Raw genomic sequence first — 24,916 nt, 5'->3', positions numbered from 1 at the left:
TTTCCTATGAGGATGTTATGGGAGATGTATGTTCTCTCATGCAAGGTCACTGTGTTGTAGTATGTTCTCTGACTGAGAAAACAGCTCGGTTCCTTCAAGGGAGATGATCTTTGAGAAGGCACCATCACTGATCCTGCTCCTATGCTAGCTTTATTCACAAACACATTCTTTAGCAAGAAAATCAGGGTAGTTTACAAGTAACATCTACTAAGAGTTTATTAGCAGTAAAATGTTATTCTTCAAAGAAATGGGCTATTTTTTGCAGTAAGTGCAGTTTAGGCAGGAGGAACACTGAAAATTCAGCAACAGTTTATACTTGCCAAATCATAGAATGCAAAAAAGAAAAAGAATTCTGTTCTGGGACTGTGTCAGGATTTGTAGCTCTGCAGAGGTTTTTAAAGGTGATCTTGGTTAAGACCTTTTAAAAGGATATGTCCCTAATATTTCAGTTATATTGGCAAATAAATGACTCTTTTATGAGCCAGAATATAACCTTAGCACAGCAACCTAAAAATAAAACTAAAGAAAATGTGAAGTTTGAGGCATTCTGAAATAGAATGACTTTATGCAATGGGAAGACAAACTAGTGGTCTATGACACGTCATTAGGATACTGTGTAACAAAAGGAACTATATTATGTCAATATTTGCAGACAAGGATTGTAGTGAGAAGCCTTCAGAAGTATATTCAGCATTCTGCACTAGGAACTACCTCACAGCATGAACCAGCTGGACCAGGCTGCTGTGTTATTTCAAAGTTCACGTTACAAACAGTTGAATGTCAGGCAGGATGAAGGTTCTACTTCCAGCCCCAACCCCCTGCATGATCACTGAATAATGGCATTAATAATCAAAATTTGTTGAACAGCTCTTTGAAACCCGCCAGCAGAGTTGTGCCACCACCTCTCTGGGTAACTTGTGCCAATGCTACACTATCCTTCTCATAAAAATGATTTTACTGATGCCTGCTATGAACCCATTCAAGTAGTTGAAGGCTGCTATTATATATATGTCATACTCCTCTTTGACAAATTAGACAGACTTCTTGAATTTTAGTAACAAAGGTCTGTTGTGACATGAGACAGAAATTTAGGATACTGTACTCTAGGAGATGGGGGGGGAAAGGGAGAGAAAGTATTTCCCACACCCCCAAAAAGAGGAAAAAAAAGGAAGAAGAAAAACCACCAACAAGAACAAATAGAAGGTAAGAAGGTGAAGACATAGAGGAGTTTATCCCTGATCTAAATTTGGAGAGTTAGTTTTACAACTTTGTGGCTGAGGCCCAGATAAAAAGATTATATTCAGGATCTGGGAAATCCAGCTCAGAAATGAGACTGCTAAATCCTAGATTTAACCTTGACAAAGCAACTGGAATTGTCCAAGCAAAGACCTCCATCCAGACCCCCCATGAAGCAGAGGGAGAAAAAAACGGTGCTGTGAAATGAACATGGTGGGGACATGGTGGCACATCTAAGACATGACAACTGTGAGACTTTCTGCAGAAAGGCAACTGAACCTTAACATTGGAGGTGCTTAAAACTGTGCAGTCTGTCTGACTGACTAAAACTTCACATTCTATGATAAATAAATAAGCCAGGGCAATGTCAAGAATACGGGAGAATATGGAGGGTGCTGTGGAGCACATCATGCAGGCCAGAGGGTGTCAACACCACATGAGTCTGCACAGCCTGAAGAAAAAGAGCAACACTACCAGGAAAAAAGATAAATTCAGCAGAATGCATATGTTTCATTACAGAGATAATGCTGATTGGGTTATTGGCCCCAAAGCAAAAGCAATGTTATATAATGTGGGATTAGCACAGAGGCATGACAGGGGTGAAGAAAGCAGTTGTGTCACTGAGTTCAGCCAGAATTTCACTAAGCAGATGTATTTACTGCTCATTGATTAGGAAAAAGAAAAGAGAACAGAATGGACTCCTTCATCTTTGCAAACTTTCAGCTAAGTTAGTAAGAATAGATCAAAGAGATCACACCAAGGTGGCACCTCCAGGAGACTCACTGAATTATAGACACGGTGGCTCAGCTACTTGCCTGTAATAGAGTTTATTGTCCAAGGACCAAGGCAGGCCAGAAACAAAAGGGGGATTAATTAACAAAAAAAAAGAATAATTAAAAACTGCCCATGTGATGCTAAGTAGAACAATAAGCTGTCCAAAACGTAAAGGTCTTCCCACCATCCTCATATATTACAGTATAGTAAAAAATAAGATCCTGCTGGCTTACAGATTTCGAGCAATACTGAAAATTGAATAACAGTTGCTCAGACAGGAGAGGAATCTCTTGCTTTAATCTAGGAGTATGGCACATTTTCTGGTTTTAGACACAGCTAGTTATTTCAGTCAAGTAAAATGCATTTACTCAAACTTAAGTACGAGAGTTTCAGACAAGAAGCCTTGCTGATCATAACCGACTTGCCCAGTTAAGAATACCAGAAAAATAGTCTTCTTCATAGGCTGTGGTACACTCCCAGCTTCCCAATCCCTCACATCATAGAATCACTCTTCACTCATTCCCTGCCTTCCTGTGGGACTGAACAAAATGTTTCAGAGTTAAATCTAAATGCTGCCTCTTACCAAACACAATCTGAGCAATTAAGTCCCACATATGCTGAAAACCTTGACACTCCTTGGTGTAACAGACCATTGCAGTTTCCTTATTGTTGTGAAAAAGGGCATTAAACAATACAAGAGCAAGTATATTTAATTTGGGTCTTCAAATGACTTAGTGATTTTAAAACATGTCACTCAGCAATGCCTTCCTGACATCCCAGTACTTCACAGCTCAAAACAGAGTATGGTATAAGAACTGGTTACATGATAAACCCACATCTTTATCTAAAACTATGTAAGGGATGCTCCATGCTTTTCACCCCAGCATATACCAAGTGGTGGTGATTTGTATTATAGACACCCACATGTAAGTGGAAAAGAACACCTTCGGAGACATTGATATTGTTTTGAAAGCAGTGATTTAAAGGTCAGAATGTCCTATTTTAAATCCTTACCATTTTTTCTGCTACCCAACTTGAAAAATATTACAAATAAACTGTAGGTACTCCAAGGTAATTGAGCAATTCATTCAATTAAAAGATTGAAAGTGTTGGGCTGGCATATTTTGGAAAATATCATCCTTCAGGACAAATCATCACATTTTTTGCAGATATTTATCTGAACTCCAGCTACTAATTCAAAGTGTTCAGCAGTAGAAATCTGCTGAACTTTTGACTTTCCGGCTCTGTATTGAAATGTGGTTTTGCACTGAAAATGGACAGGAGAATGATTAAACCATGGTCTTCCAACTCTCAGGAGAATGTCTGGACCACTTCTAAGACACCAAGTCCTTCCTAGTCTCTCCTTTAGTAATCCTTTCCATCTGTATGTATTAGTAAATATTTCCTCAGCGAATGTGAGAAAAATCACTTTCTTGCCTGACAGACCAACAGCTAATCTGGAAAGTGGGGTATCTGGGGTCTGGTACCTGCTTCAGCATAAATAACTAGTATGCAAAAAGAAGAATCTTATCATGAGTGACTGGGGACATCAGTCATCAGTCTCAACCCAGACAGCACCTATATATAATATTCATGATAAGGATTTGAAATATTTCAGGGCAAGGGGGGAAGTAAAAAGGGACCTGCAGCTATCATAGGTGTCATAAGTGTCCCAGCTCCTAAATTTGGGGGTTTGACTTTCCAGAAAATTTCAGTCAAATTTCATCCAAAGAGCTTTCAGGTGATAAAATAGTTACTAATCAGTTCATGTGGTTAAAGCATTGACAATAGAAATTTGTCCAGTTCTCAAATGAATTTATTCCGCTTTCAACCACTGCGTTGTACAACATACTACTACTTTAAGAGCACTGGGAGTTTGCTGATTCCCAGATCTGTCTGTCTCTGGCTTTGACTCAGAGCATTGCTAGTGTGGGACTAACTATACTTCTCATTCCTTCTAACATTACTTCTCATTCCTGCAATGCATAGTTTTGGAATTTATTCTCAGCAGTAGATCATAAGATTTGGATGCATGTGTTTATTATGAAATTAGGAGAAATGCCTGAATTCTAAAACTTACATATTACAAAGCACAAGGAAGAAAAAAGCCCTTCAGAGAATGGCTTCAAAACAGCTATAACATCAGCCACCTGAAGCTGTGGTGATTTCTGTGTAGCACAATAAACAAAGGCTACTCAGACCAGAGGAATCAAAATCATATCAAAAATCTAATTAGCAGTTTTGTAAAGATGTTAAATATTAACAGTAATAGGGTCTACAGATCTTTATAGCAAAATAAGAAAAACCTTCTGAGATAGTCCTGTTTTGTTCCAAGCTCTCTGGAGCAATTCCTGCAGGATTTAGTCACTGAGGCAGAGAAAGTAGCCCATTATAAACTGCCAGAAGCTAACTTAGTGGCTGGGAACAGTCTTGGGGCCCAAGCAGGGAGATGTGGGAAAGGCTGAGCTCCCCTCTCTCTTCATTAACCAGGAACAAGGCTGGTTTAGAGACATGTTCAACTATCTGCATTGAGATCCCTGGGTCTGAGCTGACTGGGAAGGCCCTGTGAGTAGCTGTATTTGAATTACTAAGTTCCCTGTCGGAAACAATTCTGTCAGAGCAGACCAAGGCTATGTAGAAGCAGGCTAAGGTAAGTGCATTCCAAGAAAACAGGAGAAAGCAAAAGTGCAAATGAAATGGAGGTACCTGTAAGACAGGAGCCAAGGAGCAGGCTGGGGCTTAGTTTTGAGGATCCTTTTTTAGACAAAACCCATTTTTTAAAAACAAGCGTGTGAGTGAGAATCTACCTGCTCATTATGTCTTCACATCACCAGAGAGCAACTACAACTCCTGCTACAGGCTTTAAAACTACCAAATGCTCTTATATGTGACCTGAGAAGACAGTCAGCAAGAGCATGTTAAATTACAATTATGAATTGTCTGAGCTTGGACCAAGATTTCAGAAATGGGTACCCAAGTTTTACACCTACATCTACACAAGGATGTAAACTGATTGTCCAAAGTGAGCTGTCCCATGTTCAAATAAGGATCTTGGAAACTTATTTTGGTATATGTTTTGGAAGGAAAGCTGACTGAATGTGGTTTGGACAGTCACAATAGAAGCTAACAAAATACATCTCTAAATCTTCAGGGAGAAAGAAGTATTAAAGAAGGAGAAGATATGCAAAAGATGTGCATTTCTGTATCAGGAAAACATACATTTACCATGAAACACACAGAAAGGGGACTGATGTCCCTGGGAGCTTTGGTTTCACCCTTCTAATAGGGGTGAAAGCTGCTTTGCAGCTAAGCAAAGCATGGTACTATTGAGCATTTGTAAGAAACAGCAATATGTTTTTTTGCCTTGAGTTCACCATCTTGCTGCTGCACCTTGTTTTCCTAATCACTATTTATGAAAGACAAAAAAAACCCCAAACAAATCTGGACTATGATCCAAACCTCTTAATTCATTCTATCTACAGGGCAGCCAGCGAAAGACTCTGCTAGGAACAGCAGTGATAGGACAAGGGATAACGGGTTCAAGTTGAGGGAGGGGAAATTTAGATTAGATATTAGGAAAAGGTTTTTTACTGTGAGGGTGGTGAGACACTGGAATGGGTTGCCTAGGGAGGTAGTGGATGCCCCAACCCTGGCAGTGTTCAAAGCCAGGCTGGATGAGGCCTTGGACATCCTGGTCTGGTGGGAGGTGTCCCAGCCCATGGCAGGGGTGATTGGGACTAGATGATCTGTAAGGTCCATTCCAACCCCTAAAATTCTATGATTCTATGATTCTAATTCTCTTATGAATGGCTGCTGTTAGCATCCATCAGAGAGCACTGTGAATTTCAAACAGAAAAATCCATATCTGATAGATTTCATCTACCTAGATGAGTAATGTGAAGTGTTCACTGCCCATGAACATGAGATTTTAATCTCACTGAAATATATGAGGCATGCACCAAAGAGAACATACTGTAGTTTCAACATGTATTCCTGAGGACAGAATCACACTGACCTTTGCGGAAGAGCCATCTGTGGTCAGTACAACCTTAGCAATGGCCTTCCAGCCACCTTAAAGATTCTTGTTCACCTGAGCATTGCACTGCATTATATGTGTATCTCAAACCTAAAATGGCTGGTGTTTATGTTGTGGTTAAAAATAAATGTCTACACAACTAATTAATCATGAAATTTGAATTAAATGTTGATTCAGACCTCTGCTTGTGAACACAGTATTTTGTGATAGCTTCCAAATACATTTTTGTGGAGATCTTTATGAACTATTTTTTAGGTTTTATTACAGTTCTTTGATGTGCTGTTATATGTGCATGTGTACACACATGTCTGTATAATGTGCATAGCTAATTATCTAATTAACATCTACAGTTCCGAGTCACCAATTTAACTTTTTGTAAAGACTAAAAGAACAGCAACCCATATTGATTTTCCAGCCAATCAAAAAAAGACAAATCACTCTTCAGGCAAATCAGGAGTCTTGACTTAAGCTTACCTGGACTTGGATCTTTGCCAGCCTTTTAAAAACACCTTTCAATAAATATCCCAAAAGTCTATAGAAATGTCTCTGAGCTTTAGATACAATGTCTGGCAGGAAACTGCAATGTTATCTAATTGCAAAATTAACTTTGAATGTTTTGGTGGGGAAAAAACTGGAAAGTTTAGCTCTTTGGAAGCAGTATTCAAATTCAAAGCTTGTGGGTGGAGTTGGGGTGTGAAGGTGCATAAATAGGCAGTAGGAACTGCAGTGTTCACACTGTAACCAGGAACACCTTCACATCCTGGCAGGCATCTAGGAGAGTAAACAAGGTAAGGCACCACACACTCACTGCTTCAGAAAGTACCTGGGGGAGATGTGAGCCTGTGCTACCTGGGGCTGGGGGATGTGATCAATGGATAAGAAAAGACTGCAGCAAAGCAGGCACAGTCCAGCATAGCTTGTTATGAAGGAAAATTTGTAGAGAAATATTGACTTTCCAGGTTATAATAACCTGAAGAAGAGGGGTTATTTTGGAAAACTTTTCCAAAATGTGCCTACTCTTCCAGAGGCAGTTTTTAAGGATCAGGTTTAATGTTCCTGTGTCTTCGTTTCCTGCATTCTAACTCTGCAACAGCATAAAATGTGCCTGGTCTCCAATTTCCTGGTTGCCCCATACCTTTTAATTTATTTTGCTTGTTAAGGAAGCATTACTTCCACCATACAGCTCTAGCCAAAACAACTCTTGAGGTAACTCTGATAATGCACAGGATTTGATTTAATTTTATGCAATATTCTTCTTGCCAAGGAGACTTCTTTTTTAGGGCAGAAGGGCAGTCTTCTGCAAAAGTTGTATTCCATGCCCTCGAAACAGTGACTCTTTGAGCTTTATTGGACATCCCAGTAGCAAAGAGCACTGTACTACTGATGGAAGCTCAGCAAAGTTCTCCTCCTGCAGTTCCTACCCAAGAAAAAACTTCTGTTTCCTTGGAGTTTAATTTTCATTGTTTGAATTTTAAAAACTGTCAGCCTGTTGTTTGGGGTTTTTGCATGAATCTTTTGAATATTCTGTACTGCTTTTAGAATATCCTATGTTTTCTTATTGCACCTATTATATTGGTTTGTAGTTTCCAGGAAGACATTTAATGAGAAAATATCTAGTTATGTTTCTGAAGTGTTTTCCCCCTTCAGGGAAACATCCCAGCTGAAATGCTGAGGAGCTTCCCATCAGACATGTCTCATCTTCATGCCCCAGAGCCTGGCTCAGGAAAAGCCCTCTGCTTTGTGCTGCTTAAGCCAGAAAACTGCATTTCAGTTCTTACTGTGCCACATGGCAACTCCTGCCCACAATTTTTATTATAGATTCTGCTGGTTTTAAGGATTAGATGACACCTTTGAGACAAAAGGCAAGACTGGAAGTTTCAACAACAGCATTAAGCTGTGTCTATGCTAACGCTCACTGTAAAGCCTAGCTTAACACTGACTTCTCATTTGAGTTGCTCCCACAGAAAAATGAGGAAAGACCCAAGACAAGTTAATTTTTCAGCACCTGCTGCTGGGTTACTATAGCTCTGGGAGATCAAGGAAGAATTGTGAACTTATTAGAACTTGCAAGTACTTATGGAATTGCCAAAATTTGGGGGGTTTTTTGATCATATTCAATATATGTAAAAAGAAGAGAGAGAAAATAACAAACACATACATGCACATCCTAAAAGGGCCACAGCCCAACAGTGTGAACAGGGCAGTGGGAAGCAGCCAGGTTCTTCAGGGCAGTTTGCTGAGCAAACCTCACACTTCCTTGCCATTCCTCCAAGCCCAGGCCCCTGCCTGGAGCAGTTTGTTTCAGCCCTGACTCACCCCACTGCATACTTGTGATTTGACCTGCAGCTCTCCCTGTCCTTATCTTCTATGTGCCTCACAGCTAGCACCAGCCTGGGAGGCACCACAACTACAGGGGGTTTCTCTCATCTGTTCCAGGAGCAGCCATGGAGAAGAGTTACATGTCCATGTTCCTGCTGCTCATTGCCATCTCCTGTGTCCTGGCAAAGGATGCAGGCAAGAAGGATACAAAGGAAACTAAGCCAAAGCTGCCTCAGACACTCTCCAGAGGTAAAAAAACAAGCAAAAAAAAAAAAAAACAAAACAAAACCCCAACTCAAATCATAAAACAGAAAGTGCAGTCTTGTTAACGTTACAGCTCTTATGCTGTTCTGAAAAATTAAGTTTCATGCAACTCATTCTGCAAATATCTTTTCTAGTATTTCCTAGCCTCCTCTCCTCCCTCATTCCTGATAAAGGAATAAAGCTTTAAGCCCTCTGGCAGCAGGGCTGTTCCAAGCCCCTCCTGGCAGAGGCAGACAGGGGCAGGATCCAAACCCACAGCCACCAGCCCTGCTTATAACACTCAGTGCCTGTTTCCTACCCCTTCCACAGGCTGGGGAGACCAACTGATCTGGACACAGACCTATGAGGAAGCTCTCTTCCGCTCCAAGCACAGGTACCTACCCTGCTGCACCCCACGCTGCCTGCCCTGGCCCCCTGCACCTCCCTGGTTCCTAACGAGGGGTCTTCTTTTCCAGCCAGAAACCCCTGATGATTATCCACCACTTGGAGGACTGCCCACACAGCCAAGGTAATTCCTTTGCACTGGGTGGGGGAATCTTGTTTCCAGTTTCTGGAATGCTGCTCAAAAAAAATGATTCACTGTTTTGTTTGCTGGTTAAGTCTTAGTGAAGGAGTAACTTGCACAAGAATGGGGCATGTTCTTCTGGTCACTGTCCCACACAGGTATTTTCCAATGTGTAGAAATAAAATGAAAGTGGTAATTCAGTATTACATGATACAGTATGGATATGGAAACAAGCACAGGTCAGCAGGGTTTCACCTCTGTCAAATCTGGTTTTGGTTCATGTCACAAGCAGCCGAAACCAATAGTAAGACCAGGAGTAGTGAGAAACAGTAATTGGAAAGGATGTATTCAGCTTTCAGTATCATCAATGATTGAATCCAGCCAGAGACTAAATCAAACCAAGCTGAAACTGAGCTCTTGCAGGATTTCTGGTAACTGGAATTGCTCTTTTCCCAGTATCTCTGAATTTACCTGAGGGCCCTTCTTCCTGAAAGCTGATTCATGTGGCAAGACCTTTGCATGTATTCATAACTCCAGAAGGATCTTTGTGCAAGCATTAAAACCCTTCCAAACATTTCAGGCTGAAGCCCTACATTCTTTATTGTCAGTACCTTAAAAACTGAAGGCAGAAATTGCAGTAGAAGGACAGGAGGTTTGAAGGGTCAAATGCTCAAATTCAAACCTAAGCAGACAAATTTGAGAGCCAGCTGCACTATCTGAAGGAAGATGGGACATATTGTACCATTATAATTATTCTTTAATGCAGAATATAAATATTCCATCCAGTGGAATGAAATGAAAAATCTTCATTTGCTGCAGTTGTAAACTGGGAATTCTCATTTTGATTTTGTCTGTTTGAATTTCTTTTTCAAGTACAATATATTTCAGGGGCATATTTTTCATTTTCTTTCCCATTTGTTTCCACTATAGCCCTCAAAAAGGTCTTCGCTGAACACAAAGATATACAGAAACTGGCTGAAAAGTTCATTCTCCTGAACCTTGTGGTAAGTTTCCCAGTTAAATTTCATTAAGTGAAAGTGATAAAGTTCTATTTTTAATTATGGCTTCTCTAGCTTCAGTTTAATAGCTAGGGATGGCTAGAAAATGGCCACTGCATAATAGATTTAGTACTAAGTCTTTTGCATCTGTACCTATCAAACTCAAAATGTGAGGAAATTTAAAGTATAATAATAACATGAACTGTTGTTACCAATTTGCAATTCCAGCTGTTAACACACTGCACCCCAGAGAGTGAATCTCTTAAACTGCAAAATGTATTATTTGCGCTGTATTTCCAAACAGAAAGTACAATGAAGTAAAAAACCTTACATAACATGCCCTCCTTGACTAGAAACCTTCTCCATTTTCTTTAAGTATGAAACCACAGACAAGAATCTTTCACCTGATGGCCAGTACGTCCCTCGGATTTTGTTCATAGGTGAGTACCTCAAGCATCAAAGTAGATCTCTGATTAGAGGCTCACTGCACCCTGAATCTCAAATCCTCAGGCTAGTTAACAGTTTATTCCATGACAAATAGAAACATTCTAGTTGGTTTTGTGGATCAAATATCGAAGCAACTCCAGGCAGCTTCAAAGGTCCAGGATTCCTCCCTCAATGACATGATGCCACAGTCCTCAGAATGGGTAACCTATCCCGTCCCTAGTAATCATAGAATCACAGAATTTTAGGGGTTGGAATGGGCTTTATAGATTATCTAGCCTCAACCCCCCTGACATGGGCAAGGACACCTCCCACTAGATCAGGCTGGTCAATGCCTCATCCAGCCTGGCTTTGAACACTGCCAGGGTTGGGGCATCTGCCTGGCCAACCTGTGCCAGTGTCTCACCACCCACACAGTAAAAAACTTTTTCCTAATATCTAACCTAAATTTCCCCTCCTTCAATTTGAATCCATTACCCCTTGTCCTATCACTGCCTAACAGAGTCCCACTCCAGCTCCTCTGTAGCTCCTTCAGATACTGAACGGTGCTATGAGGTCTCCACACAACCTTCTCTTCTCCAGGCTGAACAACCCCAACTTCCTCAGCCTGTCTTCATAGGGGATATGCTAACACCTGCAAACACAACACTTAAAACTGAAATGTCAGTAAACGTGCAGGAGAACAATCTCTTGGGCATCAGCAGAAGCAGAAATGTCTTGCAGAAACACTTAGGAAGCAAGCAGGAGTGTGGAAAAGTTTATTTATTTCATTTTATTTCCTTCCATTTGAAGGTTAGTCTTGTCCTCTACAACATTTTCCATGCTTTTTTTCCCAGATCCTTCCCTGACTGTGAGAGCAGATATTACTGGAAGATACTCAAACCGTCTCTACGCATACGAGCCCTCTGACATTTCATTGTGTAAGTAGAGTGTTCTAAAATATTCTGAAAATATTCTGAAAGCAGCCACGTTTTCCATGTGACAAGGAATAACACCAGGCATTACAGAGTCTCACAGTCAGTACTTGCTGAAAGATATTTAACTTGGATTAAAATTAAACAGGATGCTAGACTTAAACTCAGTGAGGTGAAGAGAATGATGGCAGAGCCCTGGAGCCTTAAGCATCCATCTGTTCTAAAAGCAAGCATAAGTCAGTCGAAACTTGCATAATTCAGCAGCATTCACTGCAAGCAACGGTGAGAACTCTTGCATACAAATCTTGCTGAGCCAGGTCAGAAAACCTTCTGGGAGCAGGGAAAGATGCTTGCTAGAACCCTCCCTCACTGCTGCACAGCTCCTGTCTCTGTCCCGTGAATGCCCATGCATTTGCATTAACAGATGTATGTTCTCACCAGTCAAAATTAAACTGATGACGTTCACAAATTGCCTGGAAGAGCACAGTGCATCAGAATCCCTATAGCAATAGGCATGTGATTAAAACCTTTAATAATAATGACATTTTCTCTGCAGCATTTGTAGTCGCTGGCAGAGAAAGCTGCAGCAAAAATAACACGCATGAATATTTCATTTCTAGTGTATTCGAATATGCAGAAAGCGCTGAAGCTCCTGAAGACTGAACTGTAAGGGGAAGAAGGAATCCCTTAAATATTGTGAAGTCTGATCTTCCATCTCTTCCCCATGCATTGACACTGGTGAAGAGACTATTTAGAGTGATATTTAGTGATGTGTAGTGATGGTTTCTATACATTTACACTACAGTTTTACATTAGCACTTTTGTACTGGGCAGCATTTTTAAAAGCTGGATGCTTTTAATTTAAGGTGTACAGAAGAATACTGTATGATCCAACTGTAAAAATGATTTTTTAAAAAATAAATCCATTTCAAGTGTTTACATACAAAATGTTGCTGTGTTTTGTTTGGGGTTTTTTTTGTCCTTATCTTCATCTACCATTATTAGAAAATCACTGTGCTACTTGAGACCACAGACACATTTTACATTTCAGCACTTTGGAAGGAAAAGAGCTGTTGTGGGTTAACCTTGGCCTGCAGCTCAGCCCCAAATAGCTGCTTGCTCTTTTACTCCACTCCAGTGGGATTGGAGAGAGAATCGGAAGGGTAAAAGTGAGAAAACTCATGTGTTGAGACAAAGACAGTTTAACAGGTAAAGCAAAAGCTGCATGCACAAACAGAACAAACCATGGATTAATTAGCTGTTTCCCATGGGCAAGCAGGTGTTCAGCCATCCCCAGGACAGCAGGACCCCATCATGCATAACCGTTACTTGGGAAGACAAACACCATCACTCCAAACATCCCCTCCCTCTTCCTGCTTCTTCCCCCTGGTTATACGTTGAGCATGGTACCACATGGTATGAAATATCCTTTTGGTCAGATGGGGTCAGCTGTCCCAGCTGTGCCCCCTCCCTACTTCTCCTGAACCCCAAATCTACTTGCTGGCAGGACAGCATGAGGGGCAGCAAAGACCTTGACTCTGTTTAAGTGTCAGCAATCACAGACAACAACCTTGTGCTGCCAGTGCCATTTTGGTCACAAATTCAAATCATAGCACCATGCAAGCCACTATGAAGAGGATTAACTCTACCCCAGCCAAACCCAGGTAGAGGAAAGCAGCCTTTTATCTCCGATTTCAGCAGCTAGCTAAGCTCTCTATTGCTCAGGGGACTTCCTCTCCATTTATTTTCTCATAGCACCAGCCTATGTGCAGCTTTCATTATCAGCCCTTTCTTTACAGTTAAGAAAACAAGTGGAAACCTTTCACAGAAAAGTGCTTGAGACTAGAAGATGGGGTTCTTCATTTATGGGGCTCTTTTGTTTCTTTTTTTTTTTTTTTAAACTGGCTGCATTCTAAAGTGATTAAAGATAAAAGTGCTTCCCTTAAAAGATTCCTGCTTACATCAAATTTTAGCAATGCCTTGAGATGATTAATAAAGTGATAATGTATTGAGTATATGGTTGGTTTCATGATTGTGTTACGGCTTGTGATTGTGTATTTACAAGCCCAAAAGGGACCAGAGAAGTCAGAACTAAGAAACACTGCAGATAAACACAATGAGAGTACACATACCGTAAGACTTAGGCAAAAAGGAGACTTTCCAGCCTCAAATATCTAAGAACTCAGCAGCAGCACCAGTGAGAAAAGACTTTACCCAGGAGCATACCTCCAGATCTTCCCAGCTCTTTGGCAACGACATAATTCATACCACTGCTGCCACTTCCAGTCATGATGAGAACTGAGAAAGGAAAATACTTGGGAGGGCAGGACAGGAAAGCGATGAAAGGGTTTCAGCTCAAGGAAATCTCTCAGCAAAATTAGCAGGAAGATACCCACAAATGTGTCTTTGGTAAACTATGTGAACCCGACCAACCAGAAAAATCTCAACTGATACCTGGAATTGGTCCCAGAAATGCAATTCAGTATTCCTTCAAGAGTTCAGTACATGTTCCTTTCTACTGAAGCATCCAGAAGACAGAGGAAAAAAAGGATGCAGTGGGGGGCAGAAGTATCCTCTAGGAACAGCTATCAGCCAGAAAAAGCAAACGAGGTGGTCACATCACTTAACAGAGGGACAGCACAGAGGGAGGCTGGAGCAATTGGTTATCAGAATTGTCTTTACCTATTCAACCTAAAGGACACTTGCTGATGTAAAACAAAAGCTGTCTGTGCCATCACATTTTAAAGTCTGTTTCTGTAACACTACCAACGTGACATCAGATGTACTGAGCTATGGATAATATCCAGCAAATGGATATAAGGGTCTCATAGTCTACATGCCATAGGTGCAAATACCCAAGCTAGTGCGGCCTACAAGTATCAAGGAATTAGTTTTTTGAACTGAAACTAATTTTTTGCACTCAAGGCTATGCTTTTGTCACTTGCTTTACACCTTAGCCAAATTTTCAAGATAACGTGAGCTATGCAGGATATGGTTTTCAGAATTCCACTAGCATTCAGACAATCTTTAAGTAACTAGGCCTAAAAATAATAATGCAAGTTAATAACACTAGCACATTCCCATTCACTTGTCACCTATAGCTTTGAAGGTACAGTTTTACAGGTATTGCTTCAAGTTATAGAAGGTTTTCCTTTTGCAATTACTTTCATGTGAAAGGAGGCAGATACTGTGCAGTAGTATCCGTTAGTTTAGATCTGGATTCATTTTCTCACACCACTGCAGAAGAATTAGATTTTATTATTTTATAGCCAGTTACTTTTATATGATAAAATCATGTAGGTGTTTTGTAGAAAGATGTCCTGACTCCCTTCAACTTTCCAGAATAACCAACTTGAAGAAAGCATTTCAACATAACTAAGGTCAAAAACCATCTAATGTAAGCAATAAAAGTGCTCTGAGTTAAATCACTCTATTACTTTGATACTCTGCTGCTGTAAAAAGCTTCTAGAAAATCTGGTTACAGTGAAGTCCAATTCTCAAGCAGTCAGATAAAAATAAAAGTGCCTCTCTAGAAATCAAACAACCACAGAAAATCTTTATACAGTGAGAACGTTTTTTCAAGAGGAGAAAGCAATGAACAAAGCAAACTCCAATGACAAAACCCACCAAGAATAGGTATAAATAATTCTTTTAAGTGCTCCATTTTGGCATGTCAGAATAGTACAGCATTTCTTGTATACTCACATGCAAGTCACACCTCCCCGACTGGCTATACTCTTCCTGTCCCAAATGAATGTCAGATTCAACATGTTTTATTGCCCCCCCCTTCAGAACCAGGTCTGAAAAGCAAATCCACACCTCTGATGGGAATTTCAGGGTTTGTGTGGGTGTTCGGGTTTTTTTTAATCACAATCCTGAAGAGACAAAGTATTATTAATATGACAGAAAAACTTTTAATCAAACCATACGACCCACTGATCTCTCTTTAGACTAGTAAAACAAATGCGTGTTGTGAGACATGAGAGTTTCTGAATGGGTAATATTTTCAGTACCTTCACAGTGATGCACATTTACATTCCAGTATCACCTACCATATTTACAAAACCCAAGCCAATACAAAAACAATTACGAATAAAGGTCTAAATTGAAGCAGCAAGGTATTATTTTAAGCTTCATTAACTCACTCCACATGAGTCCTCCTTGAATTTATTACTGAAGTGTTCAAAATACAGAGCCTGCCTAGACTAGAAAAATTACCTGTTCCTAAAGACAGCCATGAGATCATCACTGTCCCTTTGACAGGTGGGGAGAATGGCTGATCAGTTGTTGAAATAGGACAGCACTTGGGGGAGGAAAAAAAGCACTGTGTACATTTACATTACACTTCATTAAGTCTGAAGGCTCTTAAAGGTGTTTCAGCACACAAGCAGGGTCTTACCCTGAACGCACAAGTACATGCTCAAGGCAGACACCAACAGCTCGACAGGCGCAGCAGAACCCACACACCAACACCAGGAGGTGGCGCTGACTGCAGGTTGAAGAACCAGCTACACCTGATGCAGTGCCAGCCAGCTCTTGCCATCCCTCTGCATTAGGTTCCTCCTCCCCTTCAAATCGCGGCATTATTCATTCCTAAGGAGCAGTCGGCACACAAAAGGCTGAAAGGGCTCTGATGGGCATGGATTGCAACTTGGTTTTGCCTCCTCTGCAGGAGTAAGGAGGCATTTCCCTACTAAAGGGAAGCTATACAGAGAATCTACTTTTGTCTGTCCTGACTTCCTTTCCACCTCGCTCAGGTGCTGTATTTTCTTTCTGCAGAGCTGTCTTTCAGGCTACAGCTGCTGCCTACCACACCAGAGCAGCAACTGAGTGAAGAAAACGTGCAGTGCAGGTCTGCAATTCAGTGTGATTAGAAACAAGTGGAACATGATGCACCTTGAAGGTTTAGAAGTCTGATGTTCCAGCAGATGTATCACTTCTGTTACAGGCAGGAAAGAGGGACCACGTTTTCCTCCAGCCCAGACAATACTTAATACATGGGTAATGCAGCATTCTAACTTTGTTTCTTTTGCTTTTATAAAACAAACTACTAGAAACTGTATTTTTCAAATATTTTTTGTTTTTACACACCATTCAATCTCTCACGAAATCAAGACTGTTATCTGGATGACAGAGAAATATACAGTGCTGAGTTATCACAACAATAATTTTACACCATCTGAAAAAATAGCTGTACAACAACTGTCCAGACACCAAGTTTCTTACATCAGAGATGACAGACATTGATTCCGACATTGATTGTGCAAATACCAAACTTCATTCGCTTGTCAAAGAAAAAAAAAGTTTCAAGTTAATCAGCTGCAGGTTACATTCTCCTGGTTTTCTTCATTCATTGTTCTCGAAGTGACAATATCCATTAAAATTACTTTTATTCTCAACAAAACTCTAAAGCTATCAGAAAGCCAAAACAAACAGGGAAAGGGAGGAGTGAAGACTACAGTAGTCATTAACATACACTTATGTGCACTACAGAAAATAACATCCTTAGCTTCTATTTTTACCTTAGCAGGAAAGTGGGAGACAAAAAAAGTTTTCTAGAGTTCATCTTAAAACCTAAGCAAATCATAGCCAACCATCCACCATACATTTTTACCATTTTAATGAGAATTCACGTGAATTTTTGTAATCAGTGAATACAGCAGAAAATACTTCAGGGTTGGGGTTTTTTTGACACCAGATAAGCCAGTAGTGCTATAAAACTCACATATAGAGTTCACCATATCAATTAACAAAGTCTTAACAGAGTTATTTAACCAGCAGTTCAACTCTCCCCAGCTACTGAATGCACCCATCTACTTTAAGATAGAGATTCTTAGAAGAAAAATAGTGGAAACTAAACATGAAAACTACACATCTCTAATGTAAATTATGATTTATTTTGGGTACATGTAGAACTCCTATTACGGAGAGATACCAGACTATGGAGAATCAGTATTTTTAAGTAGAGGGTGTAGAGAGAAGATTCAGTCCTTTATATACTTCAAGAGCTCTTCAGAGTGCATCAAAGAAATGCACTAGGGTTTGCACGGGGATCCTTTTGGTTTCTGTATCTGTAAGTCAGCCAGACTCCCAGAATCTGAAAGTAAACCCCAAAGATATTAATAAGCAGAGGGTCTCCACCCCCACCTTCTATCAGTTTCACAAAAATCATTTTAAACATAAAATCCTGACAATGAATTGCCAGTATAGAACTTTAGGCTATTTTACTGTTGCTAAAATTGTACAAACACACAGCAGCCTTTTCAATAAGAGAATGCACCTTCTCAGAAAAAATTCATACCTAGCAACAGAGAGAACAACAAAACCAGAGAGCTAAAACTATAAACAAAAAAAAGCCAAAACTATATCCACAATGCAATATAAAATATTTCCCATAGTTGTGTCAAGTTAAATTATTCTTCCCTCTCCCCAAATCAGAAATACTCATAAACCTGCCTTTAGCATAATGAACAAATCACTCAAATTGTTTCATATTACAGTTACCACTTAGCTGTAAGGCTATTTTTCTTACACCACTCCCCTCACTCACCTTCCTCCCTCCCAGCAGCTTCACATTTTTAGTAGAGAAATTGAGGGCTGACATCAGAGTGATTCTGTTTAAGCTGCTTTATCTTTCTTGTTGCTGTAATATCTACAAACCTTCTAAAAAGTGTACTAAGCAGCAGGAGTAGTATTTTCATATGCTCTGCTATGGGGTTACAAAAGACCTGCTCTGAGGATTTTTACACCCCAATCAAAGCAGGTTATGTATCATCAGGGTACTAAAGAAAAGAATTAAAGATTTCTTAATGTCAACCTGATGTTTAAAATGCACATCACTCATCATGCAACTCTATCTTTGCACTACAGGTGGCACCAAATTAAAAAATCCCCAAATTAAAAAAATCCCCAAAGACTCTGTGTTCACCAGGGGGGAGCAGGTGGGAAGAACAGGGAACATGGTAAAACAACTCTTTCTATTGCTGCTGAAAAATAGTAAACCTGAACAACTAACTTTCCAAAAAACTTGACATTTGCAGCACCACATTTTAACATTGTGGTTTGCAGTCTACATAATATAAAAGCTGCAAGAATGAGTGCTGAGTAAAGACAAGCCTTCCATTTGGTAGACTTAAGTGAGCTGACAGCCTGGAAAAATGTGACCTAATAACTTGATTCCTGAAATTTCCTGTAATAAATCCCCTAAAATTAAGTGCTTCACAAAAATTAAAAAGCCTTAAAAGTAGGGGAAAAGCACTCAATTTTCTTATGTCCTACTCACCTCTGTGAAACTGAAGAAGAGTCCTATGCCACCAACGAATCTCAGCAGCATTCCAGAATATTCTTCTATTATTGGGGCACATGGTTTACACTGGTGACTCCTAAAACAATCCTGCAGCAGATACAGAGAATTTAATTCCATTTACTGATGACACTTCATTGACTGAAAGCATCTAGTTCACTCTAGAAGAGACTGCTAGCCATGGACAGAACTCTAGCAGTTTTAAAAGACTCCAAAAAAACATAGAAATTACAATGGAGTATAACCTTTGCAGGGTGCTGTCATTGTCTCCCCAGTAAGTTAACAGAAGAGCTCAGTATCACTGTAACAACAACCTTACACATTTGTTAAAACACTGCTTCTGTAACTATGAAAACAGCTGTCCACTTTCAAACAAACACAGTGAGAGAATGTTAAGGTTTTTCACACTTGAAGAACTTACAGAGGAGCAGGTTTCATTCGGATCGAAAACTCTGAATCCACAGCAATTCAGATTTCTCTCAATATCTGTTCTTGCACTGTTGGTGTTATTCCATCCCACCTCTAGAAGTTCACTCTAGGGTATAAACAAACACATTATATTAATTGAACTGTTTCACATTTCATTGGAAACCAATACACTAAATCAAGTTGATAATGCCCTAAAGCCTTCCTATCTTGATCCCTAACCAGACAACACATTAAAGAATGAGCTAAGTGTCCAAACAGCCTGTGTTGCTAATGAAATAGTAGGACCTAATGGCAGCATATGCATGGGTATAAATCATTTTCTTGTTTTGTTTTTCCTAAAGCCAACAAGAGCACTAGTAATGGGACATGCAACTAACCTAACTGGGACTGCTCAGGCTTTAAACCAAGTTTGCTTACATGCAGAAGCTGATTATTTAGTCATTGTACCCATGTCCACTTCTTAGGCAGTAAGAACTGGTCTCCATACCACATAAAAACCTGCTATACTTTCACATGGAAGGGTCACCTCTGTCCCAAAGGTAGTTATGACCTCTTCAGTTACTCAAAAACAGTTCAGTGGCTTTATCACCTTTACATTATGTTTACTGTCAATTTCACCAGCTTATCTGAAATTGCTGAACACATGATATATTCAAGATACCATGCGGCTACACCTGTGACCATTAACCTAGAAAGGAAACTTAAATCAATTTTAAAAAAAAACATGTGAAAATCATTTTAGGGCCCAGATGTATTTCTTTCTAGCTACCAGAGCCAAGCACTGACTAAAGTCTAGCCCTTAATTAATAGGATAATGCCAATTTTCTTAAATATGCTTCCCTCATTTTGTGGAAGACTATATACAAATGTGCATGCATATATTCACAGTATTATTGCTATCGATTAACAGACAAGTCAGAAAACTTTTCTTACCTGCTGTTCCTTGTTTAGTGCCAAACAGGCACAGGAGACAGAAAACTGCACAATAAAGACTAGCAGAAGAATAATCATGTACTGGAAACAGTAGTTAAGGATTTACTCTCAAATTAGTTTTGCTTTTATACCATATACACCTAATGGCATTCTTTATTTCACTGGATAACAGTGAGTCCTTTAAAACAAAAGAACTATGTAAGTATATTCAGACTAGATGGGGAAAAGATGAACTAAATAATGTTCCCAGAACTCAGTCATCATATATTATCTCTTTTTGGCCACATACATAGCTGGTATTTCCGGGTTAGGTATTTCTTGTCTAGCAAGAAAACATGTGCAGAGAGGTTAATAAAAGGAACTTTTGAGAGGAAAATCTATAGCCAATGTCCCCATCTTTAGGGGCTCATGCTGTCGTGCCAAAATACTTCACTTAAATAAAGTAATAAAAAAAAATACTTTTCTGGATATTGCATATTCAGATTTTTACACAGTCTTGCAATTAATTACAGTAAAAAAAACTTTAGCCTAGATTAAAAAAAAAAAGTAAGTTGCTTTTGGAACACAGCCTCACATGCTTTTGGACTACTGCATATGAACACAATACAAAACAAAAATAACAACTTTGATACTAAAGATCACATTTTGAAAGTCAAGGATTATCTTCACAATTTGGCTGCTGTGTTCAGAGGCAGATCATAGAATCATAGAATTTTAGGGGTTGGAAGGGACTTTACAGATCCATTGGCAGGGACACCTCCTCACTAGACCAGGATGCTCAAGGCCTCATCCAGCCTGACTTTGAACAATGCCAGGGCTGGGGCAGCCACTACCTCCCTGGGCAACCTATGCCAGTGTCTCAGCACTTACCTCACACCATTATGCTGTTTGTAGAGGTCAACACTTACTCACAGACTGCAAACGTTAAACATTAACAGTTCACATGCTTTAGCTCAGCACAGGCCTGAGCACGCAGTGAGAGGCACCTGTGACACAGTGAGCCACCATAAAAAGCTCTCAACAAATTAGAGTATTTTCATTTTTACAAAGAGACATGAGTAATTCTATCTTTGGAAAGCAAACAAGGGAGAAAAAAACCCAGGAAACTGAAATCAAGTTAAATGGGAAATAAAGTCTAATTTTGACTGTACTTGACTAAAGCAAGATTGTGAATTTTTGTTTCTAAAGCACCTTCCCCATCAGTCTCAGCTGACAGAGCAGTTGTTTATATGTCATGAACCAAGCTGCAATCAATGTAATGCATCAGAAGGATACAAAGAATAGCAATACTTGATGATGTTTCACTGCACCAATCAATCCAACTAAGGCAATAAAGAAGAGGAAGATTCCTACTGCAATTGCCACTCCAACAACTCTGAAACTAGAGATGAGGCCGAAGCCAATTCCCCATGCTGCAATTCCAATCAGCAGTAGGCTCACCAGCTGAAAGGAAGAGAAAAACATGAAGTTAGTCTACATATTAAAAGAGGCTCCAACACACAGGTAAATTCTTTACATTAAAGTTATTAGAAAGGTACAATTTTTATTTCCGGTGCAAAGAGCAGAAGCACAACCCTAAACAAACCAACCCTCCACTTCACACTGTAGAGGTAATTTCAGTTCCAGATGTTTTAAGGCACACATTTTTCGACACTGTTAATGTGGAACTGTTGCAACTTGTATTATGATCTACAGTTTAATGTCTCTAGTCAGTCACAGATAGTGCAACATGGCTTGACTTGTAGGTAGATTATAATACAACTGACAAATAAGTGAAAAATCACCAGCTTTAATTCACAAAGTAGAATAAGAATTAAAATTCCAGATGGTTTGTGAAACTGAGGCAGTGTATATAAAGGAAATAGAATATACAGCTCCACAACTCTGAACATGTTAAAAAGTACACTTGGCCAAAACTCACTGTAATCAGGAATACAGCTGTATTAATTCATGAAAGAAGTTTCTACATTGTTGATTATATAACACAACACTTAAGATGATCACACAAAAATACCTTTTAGATCTGAATGTCAAGGACTTCATGCAGTAAAACAACAGAGGTGCCCTGCCTCTGCTACATATTTCTTCAAGAAAACAGATCTACTATGAAGTCAATCCTATTTCCAATACCCAAAACACTCATACTGTTTCCTTCCTTTTAAAGATGGTGTCCAGGGAAGGGAGGCAGAACCTGTGCCAGTTAAGTTTACTGGGATTTATTGTTTATATGGGCAGGAAGGTCCAGCCTTTCCTGTTTCCATGCCAAAAAACACAGGACAAAAAAAAAGTTCAACAGGAGAAGCTGCTGAGAAATCTGTAATGAGGTACAGCAGGAGGGAAGCCAAGCCAGATGTCCAATACACAAGATGCCCAACACTCTCTGGCTTTAAGCAATTAGACTCAAGGGTAACACATCAGCCATTGCATTGTCTGCTAAATAACACCAATTCAGCATGCAAGTCTCCAAAACAGTTTCCATTCAAACAAGGCATATCTCATTACATTTCACTGCTTATTCAAGGGGCGGAGGGGATGGGGGGGACGACAAAAAGGGAAAAAGAAAGGTAATTTCCAACTTCTCATTTCAGTATACCTACCCCAGAGATTGGCATTTTTGTTGGTTTTAATACCAAATACATCTGCATATTTTTTCACTTAAGTACATTTTAGAAGACTGACCTATGTAATGCTCTTTTTGAAACATGGAAAGCTAAGCTTTTATCAAGAAAGCTAGTAAAACAAGCAGAGATGCTCACCAAGGTCAAAACACAGTGGGTGGGTTTTTTGTGTTCACACAGGAACACACCTCAAAAAACATTTTACCAAAAGCCAGTAATCCACACAAGAAATTTAAGACTCTGAGAGAACAAAAGAAGGATATCTGTCATACCTATACTTCTCTCAACACACGAAGAGACAAAAAAAAGATATCAAATTCGAAGGAATTGTTCAATACCAGCAGAGTTTTAGGTATAATTCACATTTGTCTTTGTTTCTCCTACACGGAAACCATTGACAAGTTTATTTAAAACCAAAACAGCAGGCCAAGGTGCCATGAATCAAAGTTACTGAGAGGAAGAAAAAAAATAAAACAAAACAAAAAGCCTTGGCTCTGACACCGATGCATTTTCTAAATCCATGCTGCACAAGGCTATAAATTTTCTAATGTTAGTACATTAAAAATTAGCCTTGCTAATCAGTTCAATGCAAGCCCTACCTGTTCCAATCTAGGCCCATTCACCTTTCTCATTGTCTCATTCCACTGGGATGATTTATTTTTCCATGGAAGCACCAGAAGTGAACAACAAAATAAATCCCATAACCCAATTTCCAATCAAAAAGTGCTGCCTGACATCCTATGCTTCACATCAGCTGCTAAGCACTGAACTCACACTGCCATTACACAGCTCTTCAAACTTACGCATGAAAAAATTGCAAAGACATTGTCAAATTTCAATTTATTTCACAAAGAAAAGCAGACAAAAGTGTCTTCCTACTGATTTTCACCAATACTTCTCTGCTTGAGCTGAGTGCAAATCTTTATTTTCACCAATCTGCCTCTAGGATACCAAAAGGTCTATTTGTTCACCTCTTTGCTCATTTCCTAAGAGGTGAAAAACCTTAGATGGAATTAGTTTTATTCATAAAATATTGAAATGAAAAGGAGAGACAAAATCTGTGCCCATAATACCTATTGAATGAACACAGGGTACCAGTTACTTCTTGTTTCATCTCATCTTACATTACTCTGATGATACATGCATGAAATTAGTTGTATGACACTAGAAGTTATTACCATGACCCCCTGGCACAAACAGCTTTTCAGGTGCAAACAGCCATATACTAAATGTAGAATAGCCCTGGTTTTCACCTGGAACAAAGAAAAAAAGCCTCTCTGGTTTTTAAACCACTTACTGAACTCCAGATATTCAGGAATCAGTTGAATGGCTTTGAAAAATAACATAAAATAGTTTAGTTTCCCTTTAGATCACATTCAAGTTTTAGAGCCACCAGTCTCATTTTCAAGTGTTACCTCCACAATACCAAGGCTCTATTTTCTCTTCTTTCACTTGAAAAAGTTGTCCATTGTCCAGTTGCTTAGAACATCTGGAAATTCAGTGTGATCACAGATCCATGTTACTGGGCTCTGGTTAACAAACTATGTGAAAATACTGTATCCAGTCAAGCAAATGATTATTGGCTACTCCCATTTTGCCACTTGAAATGGTGGAAAAATGACTCAGTGCTTCAAAACTGAAATGGAGACTGCAGGCTTACAAACCATTCCTGAAACCAATTTAGTATTAAGTTCCTAATTAAAAGATTAAATTATGGTTTATTCCTTCATTTTCAGGTTTGGATTGGACTATTTGAACACTGAGCAATAAGTATATGTATAGTTTTATAGTGCCATAATGTGAAAAACTAAAGTAAATGCACACTACTACAAGCAGGAAAAATAACTTCAGCTGTTTTGAGAAGAGGTTCTACACGTCTCTAGAACAATGTAAGGTTCATAGCACTAGACACTGTTTAGCCACTAGAAATGACTGTTCAATAGTGCTTGTTCCAGTGTTTTGAAACAAAAAGATTTAGAAACAATATTTCTAAAAGTGAAGCTGCTTAGACTTTGTAGTAAAACGTACTTGAGACAAAATTAGTGACCCTAACTCCTTTAAATGACTAATATGTGCATTCTAAATATACAAGCTTTACCTACATACAAAAAGGTCACATATTTGTCAAATAAAGGAAAAAGGA

General features: G+C 39.4%; 2 protein-coding genes across 2 annotated transcripts; one reads left to right on the top strand and one right to left on the bottom strand.

Annotated features, from left to right (window-relative positions):
- Positions 1–6,780: 6,780 nt before the first annotated feature.
- AGR2 (anterior gradient 2) lies at positions 6,781–12,438 on the top strand. Its single transcript, XM_009078319.1, has 8 exons — positions 6,781–6,834; positions 8,483–8,614; positions 8,939–9,002; positions 9,085–9,137; positions 10,065–10,138; positions 10,509–10,572; positions 11,413–11,496; positions 12,111–12,438. The coding sequence occupies exons 2-8, from the start codon at positions 8,491–8,493 to the stop codon at positions 12,158–12,160; spliced, it is 513 nt and encodes a 170-aa protein (XP_009076567.1). The 5' UTR covers positions 6,781–6,834; positions 8,483–8,490; the 3' UTR covers positions 12,161–12,438.
- Positions 12,439–16,552: 4,114 nt separating this feature from the next.
- Positions 16,553–21,598, bottom strand: TSPAN13 (tetraspanin 13; the record flags this gene model as incomplete). Its single annotated transcript, XM_009078322.1, has 5 exons — positions 16,553–17,587; positions 18,773–18,883; positions 19,215–19,328; positions 20,156–20,236; positions 21,431–21,598. Coding segments are annotated over 5 exons (549 nt in total), but the record flags the coding sequence as incomplete, so codon positions are not given.
- Positions 21,599–24,916: the final 3,318 nt, after the last annotated feature.

Source organism: Acanthisitta chloris, unplaced genomic scaffold (genome assembly GCF_000695815.1).
Source record: "Acanthisitta chloris isolate BGI_N310 unplaced genomic scaffold, ASM69581v1 scaffold7107, whole genome shotgun sequence".
In the NCBI taxonomy this organism is placed as follows: domain Eukaryota; kingdom Metazoa; phylum Chordata; class Aves; order Passeriformes; family Acanthisittidae; genus Acanthisitta; species Acanthisitta chloris.
The sequence above is the reverse complement of the archived record's forward strand: the minus strand, read 5'-3'. Positions and strand labels throughout refer to the sequence as shown.